The sequence below is a fragment of the Parasteatoda tepidariorum genome, chromosome 9 (genome assembly GCF_043381705.1).
Source record: "Parasteatoda tepidariorum isolate YZ-2023 chromosome 9, CAS_Ptep_4.0, whole genome shotgun sequence".
Lineage (NCBI taxonomy): Eukaryota > Metazoa > Arthropoda > Arachnida > Araneae > Theridiidae > Parasteatoda > Parasteatoda tepidariorum.
The window spans coordinates 27040133-27059588 of NC_092212.1; the positions used below are offsets into that span (position 1 = coordinate 27040133).

Sequence of the window (19456 nt, forward strand, 5' to 3'; positions counted from 1 at the left end):
GTTTTTTTCAAAACCTCATCTGTTTTTAGCCTTCCTGGACATTTTTGGACTTATGGAATTGGTCTAATTGGGATGGACTTCTTGGGGATTAGAAACAACAACACATTTGTAAGTACGTTCATAAGGGCAGTGATAAAGCTATATTTGCTGTTCAAAATGTAAATTAGAATGACGAAATAACACATTATCAAATGGGACGATACATAAGTAGTAATGAAGCTATTTGGCGAATTTTTACATTTCCTATACACGAAAGGGATCCTGCTGTTGTACATTTGGCTGTGCATCTTGAAAATGGACAGCGTGTTTATTTCACAGAACAGAATGCACTACAACAAGCTTTGACAGCTCCAAAAACAACTCTTACTTAATTTTTAACCTTTGTAATCGACAAGATATTGTTGGTGATTTTGCAAAGACATTAATGTATACTGATGTTCCTAAATTTTTTACATGGAATAAACAATCAAAAAGTTGGGAATCACGGAAACGAGGCACTCCAGTCCCAGGATTTGCCGACATAGTTATGACAAATACTTTAGGACGATTATATACAGTTCATCCTAAGCAACGTGAATGCTTTTTTCCGCGTTTGTTATCGGTTAACGTTCCTGGACCGACATCCTTCCAATACTTTCGGAAAGTCAACGGTAATTTATACGGCACTTTCTTTGATGCGTGCCGTGAGTTACATTTATGGGAGGATGATAACCATTGGGACCTCACACTTGCAGATGCAGCACTGAGCTCATCTCCACAGCAAATTCGTCAATTATTTTCAATAATATTGACAACGTGTTTTCCGTCTGAAGCATCTGCTCTGTGGAATAAATATAAAGACTCAATGAGTGAGGATATTTTGCATCGGATTAGAATTATTAATCAAAATCTCAGCATTGTATTCTCCTCAGAAATATATAACGAGGCATTAATAATGATTGAGGATATTTGTATTCCTATTTCGAACATGCCACTCATAAATTGTGGCATGCCAGCGCTAATCCGCCAAGCAGCATATATCATCAACAGCGATGTTCAACGTGAAAACCAGTTCGATATGACTTCTCTGGCTACTTTTGTTGCTAACAATGAACGATTGCTTACTGCTGAGCAACGAAATATATATGATCAAATTAACATGTCAATTGCATCACAAAAAGGTGGATGTTTTTTCTGGACTCACCAGGTGGCACTGGTTAAACATTCCTCATCTCACTAATACTTGCGATCAGGATGCCAAATCAGGCCGAAAAGAATGCACAAGGGCTACTGCCGATAGAAAAATTAAACGGCTATGTCTTCAAGGTAGAAAAATTTCATCAGATGCCATTAGATGTGAAATGAATGCAGCGGGGATTGCAGTAAGTTTAAGAACAATAAGAAGAATGCTATCAGGATTTGGACTGCAGGCTAGAATTCTAAGGAAAAAACCATATTTAAATCAACGCGAAAAACGAATTAAGTGGGCAAACGTACGCATAAAATGGTCAGAAAATCAATGGAAGCAAGTAATCTGGTGTGATGGGAGTAAAATATCGCTCTTTGGTAGTGATGGTAGAAAATACATGAGACGTAGAGTAGGTAAAGCACTTCATCCTGATTGCATTGAAGCAACTACAAAAAAACCAACTAATGTCATGATTTGGGCATGTATGTCTGCAGATGGTGTGGGCCGAATTCAAGTGATTGAAGGCATCCTGAATGTCAAAAAATACACCGAAACTGTCCTGAAACCAAAATTGATACCTTCCATCAGGGATCTCTTCCCCAACAACGCACCATTCATTTTTCAGCAGGATTCAGCTCCATGCCACACAGCAAAAGTATGCAAAGCACTGTTTCAAAAGAAAGGCATAGATATATTACCACGGCCAGGAAACGACTCGGATCTCAATCCAATTGAAAATTCCTGTACGAAAAAAACGTCCATCCAATAAAAGACAACTAAGTGAAGCTATAATTGATTCTTGGCACCATGTGATTACAAAAGATGAACTCCAAACACTCGTTCACTCGATGAAAAGACGCTGTGAAGCTGTCTTAAAAAATAAGGGTTATCCTACTAAGTATTGATCGTGTAAGTATCACTTTAAAAAAATTTAAATCTAAGATAGATCTTACTATTAGTTGCATAACTTTTTTTGTAATACAGATATTGTAATACTGTATTTATTATTGAATTCCACATTAAATTACCTTCAATTTTATATATAAACGTTTGTATTTAAGGGAAAATTAATATATTCTACAAGCACACAAAGTTGAAAAACATGAACCTTTCAAAAAATGTCCACACTTTTGGCCACCACTGTACAAGTACTGTTTCAGGAAAATAGTGTGAACAACTTAGACGATGTTTCATCATTAAAATTATAGCAGTAATAAAATTGTTAATCCGATCAGCTTGAAACTCAGATCAACATTACACCGTTGATGCATTAGTTTTACACAAATTGAAAACTCATAATTTTAGCAAATATTTATGAACAGCTAAGTACACAAAGACGAAATTCGACTGATTTATTGCAAAACATATCTCGCGATATCAGTCCTTTTTAATCAACTTTTTATTGCAAAGCAAATTTTGAGATATCTTTTTAAGATCACGCTTCTTGCAGCATGCTGTTTATTGTCGAACCAACAAATCCTTAATAGTAGTAATAATAACTATACATCTATTTATTTATTGTCTTTCCTTTGTGAATTTCTTTGCGATGTCGTTTGTTATTACATAAATGCGCAAATGTATTATATTGGTTTTCAGAAGCATGAGCTACTCTTCCGCGACGATTCTACGTCATAAAGTGTTATCTACATTCATTACTCTTATCCTATCCTTATTTTGATGAATTGAAAACATTGCTGGTGCATGCTCAGAAAACGAAAATATACCGCTAAAACATGGCAAGCGTTAATATTGTTTGCCAAAATATCTGAAGCCTGAATCTAGCGTGTTTGAATCTCACTGTCACCCTGGATGCATAAAAATGATGCCTTTCTGTAACTTGAACTATTAATCTTTGAACTTGACAAGGACTTATAAGCCTTACTTTGTAATGAGGTTACGACCTATATAAGTATGTGTAGCAAATAATGTACTGTAATTTCAATTTTTTGTTTACTAATTATCTTTCACAAACATTCAATAGACAACCACATACAGTGCCCCGAGGATCATCATAAATTTCGATCACGTAATGATACAAGAAATATCCTTATTTTCTCTGAGTACTGTCAACTCCTCCTGTAACTGAAAGCCTCCACACGGTTTTTTTATAGATAGTCCGATCGGACCACAGTGAAAGATATCCATTTCCCGAACGAGTAATTTAATACAGAATCTAGTTAAAATAATAAAGTGGTAACAAATATATGACTAAAAATTTGTTTAATTTATGAATATTATTGGTTTTCCTCATTCACTTGTCAACCACTACAGATTCAATTCTCAAATATATATAATAAATTTCTCTCAATTACTTTTATTAAAGGTTTTGGGTTCATGCGCACAACTGGCTCACTTTTTAAACAGTCTGCGCGGACTACTTATAGAAGACCGTGTGGAGGCTTTTTTATGTAGGAGGTGATGGTACTGTCCGTTCACCGAAAAAAAGACAAATAAAGGCCAAATATAGTAAGAGACTATATTAAATGCGAGAATGTAGAAACGGGTTTTAAAATAATAAAGGTTTAAGTTATAAAGGTTTTATGTACTAAAAGTGGGTTAGCCGTGAACTTATATTTTTGGGAGAGGGAAGGAGGAATTTCCATTTTGCCGAATGAAATTTCGGATTTGACAGAATCATTAATAAGTATGTAATTAATTAGTTTCAATAAAAAACTATTTGTTGCTAATATTTTCACTATATTTTAATTCCTTCCACTATATTACTGATTTAACGACTTTATACTTGATTATTCTAGCCAATGAGATGCGTTTAATCAATGGTTTAGGCATTGATCTGTTGTGAAGAACTGGGGTTCGATCCCCAGTGACGGATAGAAGCTCAATCAACTTCTGATCGATTGGTTTGTCTGCAATGATGACCATGTTGCTACAGTCTGAAATTCGCCACATTAAGGAGCGTTAACATCTAAGAGCCCTTGGCTGTTGCAAGAATGCTTTACTTTTGTTCTGATCAATAAATAAAATAATCCATGAGAAATTTGATAAACAAATATAAAAAAAAAGAAGGAAAGTAATTCGTAGCTAGATGAAGACGTAATTTTTCACAATCCCACGAATCGAATAATAAATAATTTAGTATTCGACATAGCTCTTCGATTACAGGACAGAAATAAAATTGATATTCTGAGAATCACACATTAAAATAAAAAATATCGTTTCAGTTGTTAGAAGTTTAAAAAAAAATTAAACGAATAAAAAATAATTATAAGTAATAATGAATTATTTTGTTGAATTCAAGAAGTGAACTATCATAAAGTGGATACGGATATAATAAATAGGATTTAATGCCGAATTTCAATAAATTAAATAAAATCAGCATCTTAACACATAAAATAACAATTATTATTTAAAAACTTTTATTAATAATTCATAGTTTGAATTAATTTGCACTTTTTGCTAGTAGCTTGAAGAGTTTTTGTAAGAGCCTCCCTCCAATTTGATGGAGATTGTAATTTACACTGCCGCAAAGTTCTAAATGTTTTCTTTTGTAATTACTAGATGGCTTAGCTTCCTGTTTTTCAAAAAGAGTTTCTATTATCTGTTTGCTTCACTCTTATCTCTGAAGTTTTATTTAATACCGCAATTTCTATGCCTTGATATTTTTTGTTGTTGTTTATTTCAATTAAATTAAAGGCTACTTATTGCTCTGCATTCCTCAGAACTTGACAATTTAATTACTCCAAATAAATTGGAAAATTTAAATAATGTAAGACACGTTGCTAAAAATAATTTCATTTGTTTTTTTTTTTTAATTAAAAGAAGAGAAAATGGATATTTGTAACTATGTTGAATGTCCAAGCAAAATTTGCCAAATACTGAAAATGTTTGTGAGGTCACATTGACCGCCTATCCCGGTGCCCCTGACAAAAAGTACAATAGATTTTTTCACCTGATATTACCGTACTCAAAAGCCAGATATTGTTTATTATGCATTTTTTAAGTTAAATTCAATGAGACCAAGCACTTAATAGTTCAGAAGTTGTAAGGATTTTATATGAAAAATGCAATATTTTTGACGCGTTTACGCATTTGGTATAGCTGTTTAATTGCAAAATTGTAAGTATGGTATCTAATCCAATGTAATTTGTTTGAGGAATTGATTAAGACAAAACTCGAGTCAACAGGAAAAGTTGTAATTAGTTATTCAGGTTTTATTCATATGAAGTACAATTTTAAAAAAAAAACATTTTATGCATAAGAATATTTGCAAATTTTTAACTATCAGACAAATTGACTCCTCTTTTGTTTCATTAAATTACTCAAAAAATATCTAAACGTTATTCCACATGACTAAATATCAAAATCAGATTTTAAAAAAAATAGTCCAAGTACAAAATGGAACTATTTTTTAGCAAAATTCTTTTATCTTCTAAATTTTTTATCGTCTAGCACTTAATCTCATTTATTTAGGGTTAAAAATTACATCGAAAACTTTTACATTGTTTGTCTTTATTATTACACGATCAGGTGTAAAAATAAATTCTGGTAAAAATGGTATTAAAAATATTTGCAGTTTCTGAATTATTAGCTCTATTGACTCGTGTTTAGTGTTCTATAAATCAGAGAAAAACATTAAAAAAATCCATGATTTGTTCAGATATTTGAGACAGGTGCGTAAATAGGTACGTGTACAAATCTGTACATTTTATACATAAATCCTTCTAAACTATTCATCCTGTCTTCATTTCTATCGATTCAGCTTCAAAATATTAGCAAACTGTACATCAGAAACAAAATCTCATTTGTATAAATATCAGTATTTAAGTTTCCTCACTTTTTTACAAAAACCTCTCTTGCATAAATCATTAGTCACAGTATTATGTACACTCCTCTATAATAATGGAAGAGACACTTTTATTTTTTTTAAAAATTGTTATTTGAATTTTTTTTTCAAAATTCTCAAGAAACACTTAGAGGATATATTTGTAACTTTAGAGGTAATTAGTTCATGCAATATTTCATACTTAATAATAAAGTTTAAAGCTTTCGGACGCTTCAGGGACTGACAATAAATTACAAAGGAAAATAAGTAATTTTATATACCCTGGACTAGAAAATCAAGCAATAAACTTGTAACTTATATCGATTACGTTGGTTGTAGCTTGCAATAACTGTATTAAATTTTAAAAGAATATCTTAAATATTATAGAAATAAGGGTATTTTAAAAAAAAAAACTTTTTTTTATGCTTCTTTGCTGCAGCATTAAAAATATTTCATGAAATTAAAAAAAATTTTGGAGCAACAAAAAATTATTAGAAATTATTGTTTTAAAATTGAAAAAAAAATCGTTCAGAACTGCGCAAGATATGACTATTTAAAGTTGCTCTTTATAACGAGCAAGTGCAGAAAAATTAGAAAAATTTTTCTTCGTAATTTTGTAGTGAATTGTATTTCGCAACTAATGAAAAAAATTTATTCGGAATATCTTAAAAATTTAAAGTGTTTCTTGCAATTTTCTAAGTAGTTTTAATTCTTCTTTTAAAACTGTTCAGAATTGAAAGAAGCTTTTCACAAATTTCATTTTGTACCACAAGACAAAATTGAATAACAAGTAATATCTTGTAGTAATCGTCCTGGCACAAATTGTTATGGTAGAACAAAAGATAGCAGGTGAAGGAAAACATTCACTTATGGGGAAGGATACCCCACAATGCGGTGTCTTTTAATAAATCTTGTATAATAGTTCAAAATTAAATTTGTGAAGACCCCTTACCATTTTTAGCTTTCTTTTAAAACGCATAAAAACTTCTTAGAGAATTGCTTGAAACTCTTTAAAGTTTTCAGATATTGAAGTCAGACTTTTTTATTAATTGCCAAATACGATTTTCTAAAAAATTATACATATATTTTTTAAATTATTTCTGCGCATGCGCAATATAATTAAACTACTTTAAATAATCATATATTTCACAATTTTTAACGATATTTTTTTCAAGCTTTAAAACTATAATTTTTTACATATTTTTGATAGCTCGAAGTTTTATTGAATATTTTTAAATTAGAAAACGTAATTAAAAGAACGCAAGACAAAAAAAGTTAGTTTTTTATTTAAAAAAAAGTCCATATTTCAATAAATATTTAAGCTAGCTTTATGGAATATTATGCAGTTATTGAAAAGGAGAACCTAAGTAATCGGTAAAGTTACAAGCCTATTGTTTGATTTTTTTGCGTGGGGGACCGAAAATGCTTCGTAATCCATCGCAATTTTTTCCTGTTGTAATTTATTGTTGACTCCTGAAACCTCTGAAAGTTTAAACCTTTAGTGCTAAGTTCGAAAAATCGCATGAAATAATTACCTCTAAAGTTACAAAATTACCTTCGACGTATTTCTTAAGAAATTAAAAAAAAATCAAATCTTTGTCTCTTCCATTATTGTATGTAGGGTACTGTATAATTTTCCAGTGACTCCAACTGAGATCCCCATTAACAAACTCCTGTAAGTTTCGGCTTGTCATTTGGAATTTCTATTCTTGATATCCTAATCTAATTTTACTGTAAGACCAATTATCGTCTTGAAGTATCGATCAAGTTAAAATGTCTTATATACTAGTGATTTGGTATTTAATATTTATAGTGGTAGTTTGTTACACTGCATTACTCCTTTTAAAGAATTTTATCTGTGATAGAATTCGATGAACGAATACCAGTAGTTGATTAATGCTGTTTGTTTATTTATAAACTTTTTGCTCATTATATTATTTCTTCATTTTTTTTATCTATGAAATTTCGCTCATATTTTTTCTTCATTTTTGTTTATAGCATTTCGCTTCTTTTTTTGTTTATAGCATTTTTGCTCATTATTTTTTTTTTCAATAATGTTTTTATTAACGGGAGTCTTTATATACTTCACCGGATTTTTTCCTCATTGAGCAGTATATATTTAAGAAAATCAACTGTTTAATGTGGATCATCCATCGACATTGGCATGTTCTTATCTCGTCCGGGTCACCAATGTCAGGAATTAATTATCGACTACGTCAACATTCTTCTATCAAAAGGTACCTCAAGATGGAATCAAGTTAACCTGTATTATATACTAGTGATTTGGTGTTTGATATTTATAGTGTTAGTTACATCTCAACCTAAGCCTGAAATATTTCTATAACAGTCAGAGAGAGAGAGAAGACATAGATTATATAACAAGTATAAATTTTTTATACAGAAGAAAGTGGATACGGTTATTCTTTTTGCTTGGTATTCAAAGCTGGTTGTAATCAATAAATAAGTTTGTAATACGGATTACGTCATATTACTGTAAACGTGCGCAGCAATCCGTCTGATGTAATTTGATCTGTAAGTTCTCGTTCGAAAATAGTTCTGCAAATATTGATTTATTGCTTTTAGTTTTTAGCTTTGCCAAAATAATTTTTTGAGTCAAATCTATCTATTTCAAGATTTAAATAGCTGTTTTTTCTTCATAGGAACCATCTGGTATCATCTATTTTTTATTTGATGCGATAGTTTGATGCGATAAAGTTTTTGAACTTATAACAGTTTTTTTTCCTTAAAGAAAACACAGACACATTGTTTTCCCCGATTTCTAAGCTCAGACAAAAGAAATAAAAAAAATTTAAAATGATTAATATAATTTTGAAAATAAAATTTTAATTTTATCGCAGTTAATTAAATTTGCACGTAATCAAGAACACATAGTTTAAATAATATGATTTTTTTAGTTCTAAAATTCTTTCTTACACTGTCTGACTATCTCATGTAGGGTAAACCAACCAGTGAAGGAACACTACCCAGTGAAGGAACATGTCATATATATTGATTAAAAATAAGAATTTGAAAGTTTTTCTTTAGATTGATTGGTAACAATAGCTTACTGCCAAACAATAGGAAGTCATATAGCAATGTTTTGGATTACCTGGTCAAATAGACTTCTCAGGAAAAATTTTTGAATTTGTTATTATCTCTGCAACACCTTGTTTCGTTGAAAAAATTATAAGGTGAGTGTTTGTATTTATATATTTGAAGTGGAATTAATTGCATGTAATAGTCTTATTTTTCTCACTGTGAAAAAGATAATTCAAAATATAGTTATTGAAGTTACGTTTTATCTTTTTTAAAGCACCATAGCATAATCAAGTACTGAGATAAGGGGGTGTTTATTCACTGGATCACCAAACGATGAAAAACCAGTGAAGGAACAAATGTTCCTTTACTGGGTTTTTTTCCCAGTTAATGAAAATAAAAGAAATTTTTTAATTTTCTTGTACTTTTAGTCATATTATACATCAAAATTCAGTTTAAAAAACAAAAAACAACTTGTAACCAGTGAAGGAACAGGCATGTTCCTTCACTGGATCACCAAACGATGAAAAACCAGTGAAGGAACAAGTGTTTCTTTACTGGGTTCTTTTCCCAGTTAATAAAAATAAAAAATAAAAAATAATTTTCTTTTACTTTTAGTCATATTATACATCAAAATTCTGTTTAAAAGACAAAAAACAACTTCTAACCAGTGAAGAAACAGGCATGTTCCTTCACTGGGAATACTTCCAGTGAATGAACAGTAATGTGTGAAATATGATTTTACATGACTCTAGGATAAGTAATTATGCTATATTGAGGACAACCGAAATTTAGTTAAAAATTGCATGAATAATTCCTGAAATAATTTCAGTTCAAAATGTTAATTTAATAGCTTAATTTATGAAAAAATTGTAATTTATATTTATTTATGGGATGTGTAGTTACATCAAATGTTAGTCAACTTAATAAACTATGCTTACAAATCGAAAACTAATTAAATATAATCATAAACTTTTGACTAGAACATTTTTTCGCTGGCTTTTGCACCAAGAACTCCTAATAAGTTATCACTATAGGATGGAAACGTGATTATATAATTTATAAAAACTACTTTACTATGTTAGAATTTAGAAGCAAGCTCCTCTACAAAAAACAGAGTTAAGCAGAAACGATACTCAATTTCTTCAGAAGCTTGAGAGGGAAATCCCTCAAGATATGTTGCAAATTTTTAACGCAGCATTGACTAAAGAGTCTAATATCGAAAATGTCCAAGAGCCTGTACTTTTTTCAATATGGAAGAAGTACGTATTAAAAGAAGACCACTTGGTTAAGTCAAACTTAGGAACTGAAGCTAGTATTGATAATGAATGCATCTTAGATATCGAATTTGAAATGAGTCCTCATGCTGATCCTCTCTTAGTTGAAAAAAGAAATGATTCTATAAGTAAAATCAGTACTTCTAAAGAACCTCTAGATATAAGTCAACAAGAGATGGATTTTCCTGAAACTTCAAGACACCTTTCTCCTGTCTATTTTCAAGAAAGGCATTCTAGAAATGTTGCTGAAAAATCAGAATAAGTTCAGAAGAACCATTTACATTGGCCAAATATTGATGATAAAAAGAATGGTCAAATAAGAAGAAAAACGAATAAATTACCTTTTGCACTAACTTCAGAGAAATGGCAAAAATTTCAAGAGGCTGAAAGGTCTAAAAAAAGTTAAAACAAGAGAAAGTGGAAAAGAAAAAGAAAGAAAAAATACTTAAAAAAGAAAAAAAGCTTCAAGAAATAAGAGGAAAAAGAGTAAACAAAAAGGTGATAAAATAATAATGATAATAAACAGCATCGGATGACACAATGATTTAGATTTGACTGTCAAATTATAAGAAAGAATGATTTTTTTTTATTTATTTTGTATTTAACATCACTTTAATTTCTAGTTCATGATTACAGAAAAAAGTTAGCATTTTAGAAGTACTTGTATGTTATAATTTCACAAATAGTCTTGTTTTTATATATTTGCATGGCTAATAAATTCATAAAGAGCATTAAAAAATAGCCAAAATTAAGCATTCCTTCACTGGGCAATTTTGTATTCCTTCACTGGTAAGAGCTGTTCCTTCACTTGGTCTTCTTACTACTTGTTATTTGAACCTCCAAAACTTTAAAACAATATTATGTAAGTTATATAAATTTTTTTTACGTAATTTGCAATTAGTAACAAATATGTTGACACTGTCATTTAACTGAAATTACGAATTTTGAAATTAATATGATTTTTTTAAAAAGCAAGCGAAGCTTAAGTGTTCCTTCACTGGTTAGTTTACCCTATAACTGAAATCTGCGTCATACGCAAGAGAAATAAGCAAACATAAACTTTAAGAGCTTTATGTTTCATTAGTTATTATATTTTACGACTTCGGTGAGTTTACCGGAGATAAAAAAAAGAACACAAAACACTATATAAGTGATAGAAATGAGTGGCAATTTCTTTCGCTTGAAACACTCGTTTACAGACAGATAAAATGACTTCTACTCGAATAATATTTCTACTCACCATTGCAACTAGCATTTACTTAGGTAAGACTGTTTGCCAAACACTTTTTTTATTTGCGTTATGTATTTATTTGCTATTAAAAATGTCAATTAGTGTCTTGAAGTCTTGGCTTCAATGTGTAGATATTTCAGACTAGATTATTGCTCAATCTATTTTATTAGGGTGTGGTTCTTTAATAATGATATTGCATAAAGAAATTATTCCAAAGGTTATGAAAATATGCTCCACTACTATTACCTCCTATATCAGAAAGCCTCCACACGGGTTTTTATAAGTAGTCCGCGCAGATTATTGAAAAAGTGAACCTGTTGTGCGCGTGAATCCAAATTCTTTTGTAAAAGTAATTGAGAGAAATTTATCATACATATTTGAAAATTGAATCTGTAGTGGTTGACAAGTAAATAAGTCAAATCAATCATAATCAAAAAATAAATAAATTTTTAGACATATATTTGCTACCACTATCTTATTTTTACTAGATTTTACATAAATGCTTCTTTCGTAAACTTGTTTAATTTCATAGTGGTCTGATCGGACTACCTACAAAAGACCGTGTGGATGCTTTCAGTTATAGGAGGCGTTGCCACTACGCACTTCACTGCGTATTTTAATCTTGGTTTTAAATTAACCGAATTTTGTTAAAAAACTATTCTAAATGTCTACAAGATAAAGTTTATTGCATATGCCATATAATCTGAGTGTGGTTTTAAAACAATCGGATTCTATAAAGAACAGTTCTATATATCAAAGATATATGGTCCTGCACATATTTTAAAACATGGGTGTAGTTTTAATGAAATCGAGAAATATAAATAGTCCGAAAGTACAGGAAATTTAATTTTGGAAGTTTGAGAAACGTTTTGTTGAGCAGAAGGCATTTTAATAAAGAAAAATTTAACCTTATTGTGTAAATGAGTGTCGCCCGGTGGCCGAGCGGGAGCGCTTCGCGCACAGGTCCTTGGTTCCATCCTCGGACCGAGCAAGGCTGACTCAGCCTTTCATCCCTTCAGTGGGTCGATAAATGAGTACCAAGTATGCTTGGGAACTAAACACTGGGGTTTCCGCGTTCGGCTGACCACCTGACCGAAACATCTGCTCCTGCACCCCAGAGCCAAAGGTCAAGAAAACTGAGATGGTTACAATAGGCCTTGGCCCTCTATGAGCTGTCGCGCCACTGAGTTTAGTTTTAGCGCGAATGACTGTGACGATATTATTACAAATGGTTGGAAACTACTTAAACAACATTCCAATAAAAATAAGAAGTGAATGAAAAATAAACTAAGACAAAGTACATCTTACGTTCCGTAAGCCTATTCGAAGAGACCGAAAGAGGTCGCGACGTCAGTCTTCGGAATATGCAATGGAAAAGTTGGAATTTTTATATTATCTCGATTTAAATCTAGTATGGAGAAAATAAATCTATTTGAAAATTTGCGAGTACAATCTTTGATGCTTTACCATTTCTAGGACTGACTCATTAGTCATTTCTAGGTCTGTCGTGAGCTCATAGCGTGAAGATGCCACAAAAAAAAAACTGCTTAAGCAATTACGGGGGGCTTGTGAGAAACATCAAGCAAGGGGTGGAGTTTCTTTCTGAAGAAAAAAAAAACATTGTATAGTTCCAATCTGGTCAGGTGCGTGAGTGAATGAAAAAAGCTAAGCAATGTGTGCTATTTTCAAGTAATGCATTCAAACGAATATTGCATTCATTTATTTGACTACTATGGTCTTTCTAGGTGAAACATCATTTTATGCGTTCATTATATGACTTAATAAATCTTTTCTTTCATGCTTATGAAGACCTCAAAAAGTTAGAAAAAAAATCAAGTAAACTAGTATAATTATTTTAGGACATAACGCCTCTCAAAGGTGGTTTGCTGACTCACACACACATTAAAAAAAAACTATTTATGTTGTTTTAGATTTAAGAAATTATCCTAAAAATGTAACTTATCCGCGTCATTCACTAAGCTGTTTATTTGCTTTCTGTGTATTAAGTGGTTAGCATTATTAGTCAAAAATTTATTTAGATCGATAATCTTTATTGGGTAAGTCATTTCAAATTCCTGGGTTGCTATAAACCAGAGCTTAGAGAATTGGACTCCGGACCGAAGGGGTGGAGGTACTATCCTTGACTCCGCTAAGACCCACCAAGTACATGTGATGTACGTGCTTGAAAAGTTCTGTGGTTGGTCGCTTAGCAGCATCATGGTCACGGGGAACTGGAGAAAATTTTCTTCTCCTTCAGATCTATGCCAAAATTGAAGTGGTCTCTCGAGTGAATGGTTTTGCCACCTATTCGGGAGGTTTTGAGCTGAGACATATTTTCCCCTGTGTGGTGCTTTCTTGTCAAACGAAAGGCATACCTTCCTGACTTAATTTGCAAAGGCGAAAGGTTGGCGTGCTTGGCTTGTCCTAGTGTCATAAGAAGCAAAAACATTTTGAATTACAATACATTTTAATAAATGTATCTTTAATGTTCTGTTACTTTGCCAAATATAAGATAATACATTAAGTTTTCGTCGGAGTTGTCGCCTCTTCAGTAAGAGTTAAATTTTCGTTGGCATAAATGTGGAAAACTCAATTTCCTTTGTTTCCTTCCTTTTGTTTTTAAATTTAATTGATATAATAAGGTTCAACATCGGCTTTTTATGTTGTGTTAATTGTTTTAAAAATAGATTTAATATTTACTTCGTTTATATTGAATATAATTTCATGTTAAACGGAAATTCTCCTAAATAAATTTTTAAAAAAAATTTGAATAAGATTTCAGTGCTTTTATGGGCTTTAAAAAATTAATAATAAAGTTATGTTACAGATAATGGGATGTTAGTATAAACTTTGTTTTTTTAAGATGTCATTTAGTTATTAGGAGTTTTGGCAAATTATATTTTTCTATGAATATGTTTTTTACTTTACAAAAAGAAAGTGGCATTTGAGAATCTTTCAAAATTTCATGCGTTTAATCTTTATCACAAATTTTTAACAATTTTGTTAAGTTGGAAATTTCTACAAATAAAAATGACATAATGTCACTGTTCGGTGCATTAAAACAATTTTCAGATGATTTATTCATATGCGTAATTAAATTATTTATGTCGATTGTTGTTTTAGAAAAAAAGCTCGTTAATTTTACGGATTATTTCTGTAAAATTGTCGTTTGCATTTTAAAACTGAATTTTTCTTTTCTAAGCGTTTGTATAACTTAATTTAATTCGGCAGTATGAGTTATATTAAAACGAAAGTAAATTTATTTATGTTCAAATTCTGATATTTAATGCTTATTATATTTAAATGTCTGTTATAGTATTAATTTTATTTACTTATTTTTGTTACAGTGCATGGGGATTTATTTGCCAATTGTAAGTAATTTTATAATTTTTATCCTTGATCATCAACGCATGACACATTTATGCATTTTTTATAATAAGTACTTTAATTGTTACTTTATTGCTTATTATGCATTTTAATCACGCATTTTAACTGTTTAATTTACTTTAAATTGTCATTTTTTTGTTACTTTTATTTAGAAATTTATCTTAGTTTGAGAAATAAAAGTAGTAGTTTTTAAAATTTCAAATTTTAATAATAAATATTATAAATTTAAAATTTGGCTCTTTTATTTCTCTTTTTTCTCCAGTAGAGTTCAAATTTTTTGCTAACTTATAGAAATAGTCTTTCTTTATTTTTATGTTTTTTTTTATTTATCATGCATAGTACAGTTAAATTAAGCTGAATTGAAAAACCCTAGTCCAGCTCACGGCCATATAGATTTCTTTGCATAGCTGCCCAACCGGAAGTCTGCTTCCCAGAATATTTAAAGCAGTAGCCGTACCTCAATCTAAGTTAGCTTAATTTATTGACACATTAAACCTTTCTTCACAATTAATGGGTTAATAGTTGTGCCGAAACATTTTATGAGCTAGCACTTTTTGCACCACAATTATTAATCTATGATTAAGTTGTTTGTATAAAAGCGTTCAAAAAAATTAAACTTAAATTTAATTTATAAAATCAATAATAAAAATGATAAACAATAAAATTTACTACCACTTTTAAATATTAATATAAAAATGTCTACATAAATTAATACGAATGGACTATTGATTGTTAAACATCTTTGAGACGGGTTAGTCATATGCAGTCCTAGACTTGAACCAATGAAGATTTGACAGACAAATTTGCGTTTAAAAAAATTGAACTTAAATTTAATTTTAAAATCAGTAATAAAAATTCTAAACCATAAAATTTACTACCACTTTTAAATATTAATATAAAAATGTCCACATAAATCAATACGACCGGATTATTGATTGTTAAACATCTTTGAGACGGGTTAGTCATATGCATTTTCAGACTTGAACCTGTGGCGTAACTACCACTATAAATTTTAAATACCAAATCACTAGTATATAAGACATGCTAACTCTATTTTATTTCGAGGTCCCTTTCGATAAATAAATCCCCACATTGGTGACGCAGACGTGATTGCCAATATTGATCGTTGATCCACATTAAATAGTTGACATGCTAAAAAATATACTGCTCAAAGAAAAAGAAAAAAAATCTGGTGAAGTAAATAAAGTCTCTCAGTAATAAACAATAATGAGTAAAATGCTATGAAGAAAAAATATAATGAGCAAAATATATCTAAATAAATAAAACAGCATGATTCAACTAGTAGTATTCGTTTATCGAATTCTATCACAGATAAAATTCTGGAAGGAGAGTAATGTGGTGTAACTACCACTATAAATATTAAATACCAAATCACTAGTAAGTAAGACATATTAACGTGATTTCATCTTGAGGTACCTTTTGCTAGATGAAGGTTGACACAGTCGATAAATAAATCCTCACAGAGCAACGAAAGTTTGACAGACAAATTTGTTAACCTAACTGTTGCAGTAGCAATTTATTAGTGGGCGGGTAAATCTGTTTGAATTATTTAATTCAATAGTGTTCAGTTCAAAACAAAAACCTTATAGTTAAGTTTTGAAACATCATAGATTTGATATGTTAGAATTAAAATGAAAGCAAAAATTAGTTCTTCCCATATTTACTAAAAAAAAACTGGACACTGGACAAATAAAATTCAAATTTAAAATTATTTTATAGGCTGCAATTTAGAAGTTTAGTTAATTAAATGAGCAAGTATAAAAAGTGTGTTTCATATGGCTTTATTAGGAATTTAATCCAGAAAATTTGACTGCTCACTGCATCACAAAGGAGCAGGAAAATAACAAAGAAACAATTCAACAATTTTGGTAAAGTGAACAAAAAAGAACAATAAACATTTGAATCAATAAACATTTCAACAATATAAAACCTTAAACATTAACATGAAAAAGGTAAAGTTAGTGACAATTAATGAGAGTTTTTGCGTCCCAATACAATTTAGTGACATTCCCACTTTTCTGGAAGTTCCTGTCTAGTCTCTTGCAAAATAAGAGGTGATCAGAGTTTAATACACCTGTGTCACAAATTGGGCATGCTTTGCTCAATCGTGGCCTGTTTTAAGCCTAAAATGGGTTACTGCTTCCTTACGGGGTTGGTAGCAGAGAAATTTCCAATTGTCTTGAGTATTTTCCCATATTTTGCCTTTTGATTTTATAATTAAATCAAAAATATTTATTTCGTTGAGTTTTTTCATGACGTATTTTTTAAGAGTATCAGGTGTGACGGTTGTTATTTCTTGGGGCATAGTTGTTCGTTTTTTGCCAGATAATCTGCATTCTCATTGCCTTCAATACCAATATGTGAAGGGATCCACTGTATAACTATAGTTTTATTCAATCGAGTATAAAAAGTCATACAACTAAACTATTCCATCCTGAGGCTTTAAGAATAGCTTATCGTAATTAGTTCCTACCATAAAATTAATTCAGAGCTAATCTTATAATAAAAATAAAATAAACTAGTGAGCTGGTTTAAAATTTATTAAAAGGAAATTGGAGGGATGAATAAGGAAAATAGGATAAGAAATATCTATAGAGGCTGGACGAAATGATTGAAACACTTTTATCTAATACCGTTTTTAATCTTTCTCAAAAAATATTAAACGAATTATTTTATAAATGTTTAGGTTAAGCGATTTCTCATTCTTATCGATGAAGTTTAACCCCTTGGGGACGGTTGATTCAGAAAAGCATTCGTACAAAATCAGAATCAAGTTGTAATTAAATAAAAAAGGGTAACTTAAATGTAGTCGTTGTTAATTTGACAGACTTATTTTGCTTTTACTTTAATTATTGTTAATTTAATCATATATATAATCAATGTTAATTCAAAGTATAACTAAATAGTTTTATTTTGAACAAAGTAATGGTGAATTAAATAAGTCAAACAATTATGACTCCGCCCATAAATAAACTGCTAAAGAACTACTTTGATTACCAGTTTTATCTTTTTACCCTGGTTTATACGGTTTTATGCTGGCACGTATTTGTGACAGTCGGTGCGAAAGGGTTAAAGCTCTTATTAGAGGATTGAGGGTCCAACAGTAAATTGAAAAGGGAAAATAATGTTTTTGATCACCCTATGCCAAAAACGGAAGCAATGAGTTTGTAATTTGTAACAATTATTTCAGCTTTCATATGCAACTAGTAGTGAAAAAAACTTCATAAACCTAGTTCAAATATTTAGGAAAATAAGGACATTTTTATGAAAAAAAAATGTTGTCTTGCGAATTTTTTTGCTATAACTTTAAAAATATTCAATAAAATTAAACAAAATTTTTGGAGCAATTTAAAATGGATTGCAAACTTTTTGATTCAAAATTTGAGAAAAATTTGTTAAAGCTGCGCAAAATATGATTAATTAAAGTAAGTTCTTTTATACTGAGCATGAGTGGCAAAAATTTAATTTTTTTAAAATTTCATTGTGAATCGCATTTGGCAACTAATAAAAAAATCAGATTTCAATATCTTAAAAATTTAAAAAGTTTCAAGCAATTTTCTAAGTAGTTTTCGCATTTTCAAAAACAGAGCTATGTGTGAAAAGGTGTTTTACACAAATTTCATTTGTACTAGCAAACAAGATTTATTAAAACTACATCGGCATTGCTTGGAATCATCCTCAATAAAATAATCTTTTTTGTCGCATGTATTCTTGTACAATCATATTTCGGTGTAAAAGCATTTATTATAAGATATTATCATTTGTTATTTAATTTTGTCCTATAATATAAGATAATACTTGTAGGAAACTCATTATTTTGAGTTTGTTTTAAAAAGTGCAAAAACTACTTAGAAAATTGCTAAATTTTTAAGACATTCAAATATAAAAAATTTCGATTAGTTACCAAATACGATTCACTACAATTTATGAAAAAATGATATGGAATTTTTATCACGTCTTTAAATACTCATATCTTGCATATTTTTTAAGAATATTCTTTTCAAATTTTGAAGCAATAATCATGTATTTAATTTCAAATTGCTCCAAAAATTTTGTTTAATTTTATAGAATATTTTTAAAGTTACAGCAAAAAACAGAAGAAAAAATTATTTGTTATAAAACTGTTCATATCTCTATAAATATTTAAGCTAGATCTACAAAATTTATGCAATTTTTGCAAACAACAACCAAAATAATTTATATAAGTTATCATCTTATTCTTTATGTTAGGGTGTCCAGAAACACTTGTTTTCTTTTTTAATTTTTTGTCGATCCCTCAAACTCCTGAGAGCTTTAAATTTTATTGCAAAGTATACAAAATCGTATGAACTTGATTCTTTATAAAATCTTAATTATCAGGTGATACTATAGGGGAGAGTGGGGTCAATTGTAACATTTTTTACTTAACTATTTTTAACTAACAAAAAATCCAATATATTATTAGTATTAATTGACAGACGAGTAAAGTAGACTATCCTCTACTAGAAAAAAAAATAAATACCTGATTTTAAATATTATTATATTAGTTATTAACAATTTTTGACAGTCGTGCA

At 29.9% G+C, this 19456-nt stretch overlaps 1 protein-coding gene across 1 annotated transcript in view; it reads left to right on the plus strand.

Moving 5' to 3' along the window:
- The first annotated feature begins 11367 nt into the window (after positions 1–11367).
- Positions 11368–19456, plus strand: part of LOC107452442 (uncharacterized) — a 45055-nt gene continuing 36966 nt past the window's right edge. Inside the window, exons 1-2 of the mRNA XM_043057225.2 lie at positions 11368–11527; positions 14843–14866. Coding sequence (XP_042913159.2) covers positions 11473–11527; positions 14843–14866 — 79 coding nt within the window. The 5' untranslated portion in view covers positions 11368–11472. The remainder of the gene's footprint in view (positions 11528–14842; positions 14867–19456) is intronic.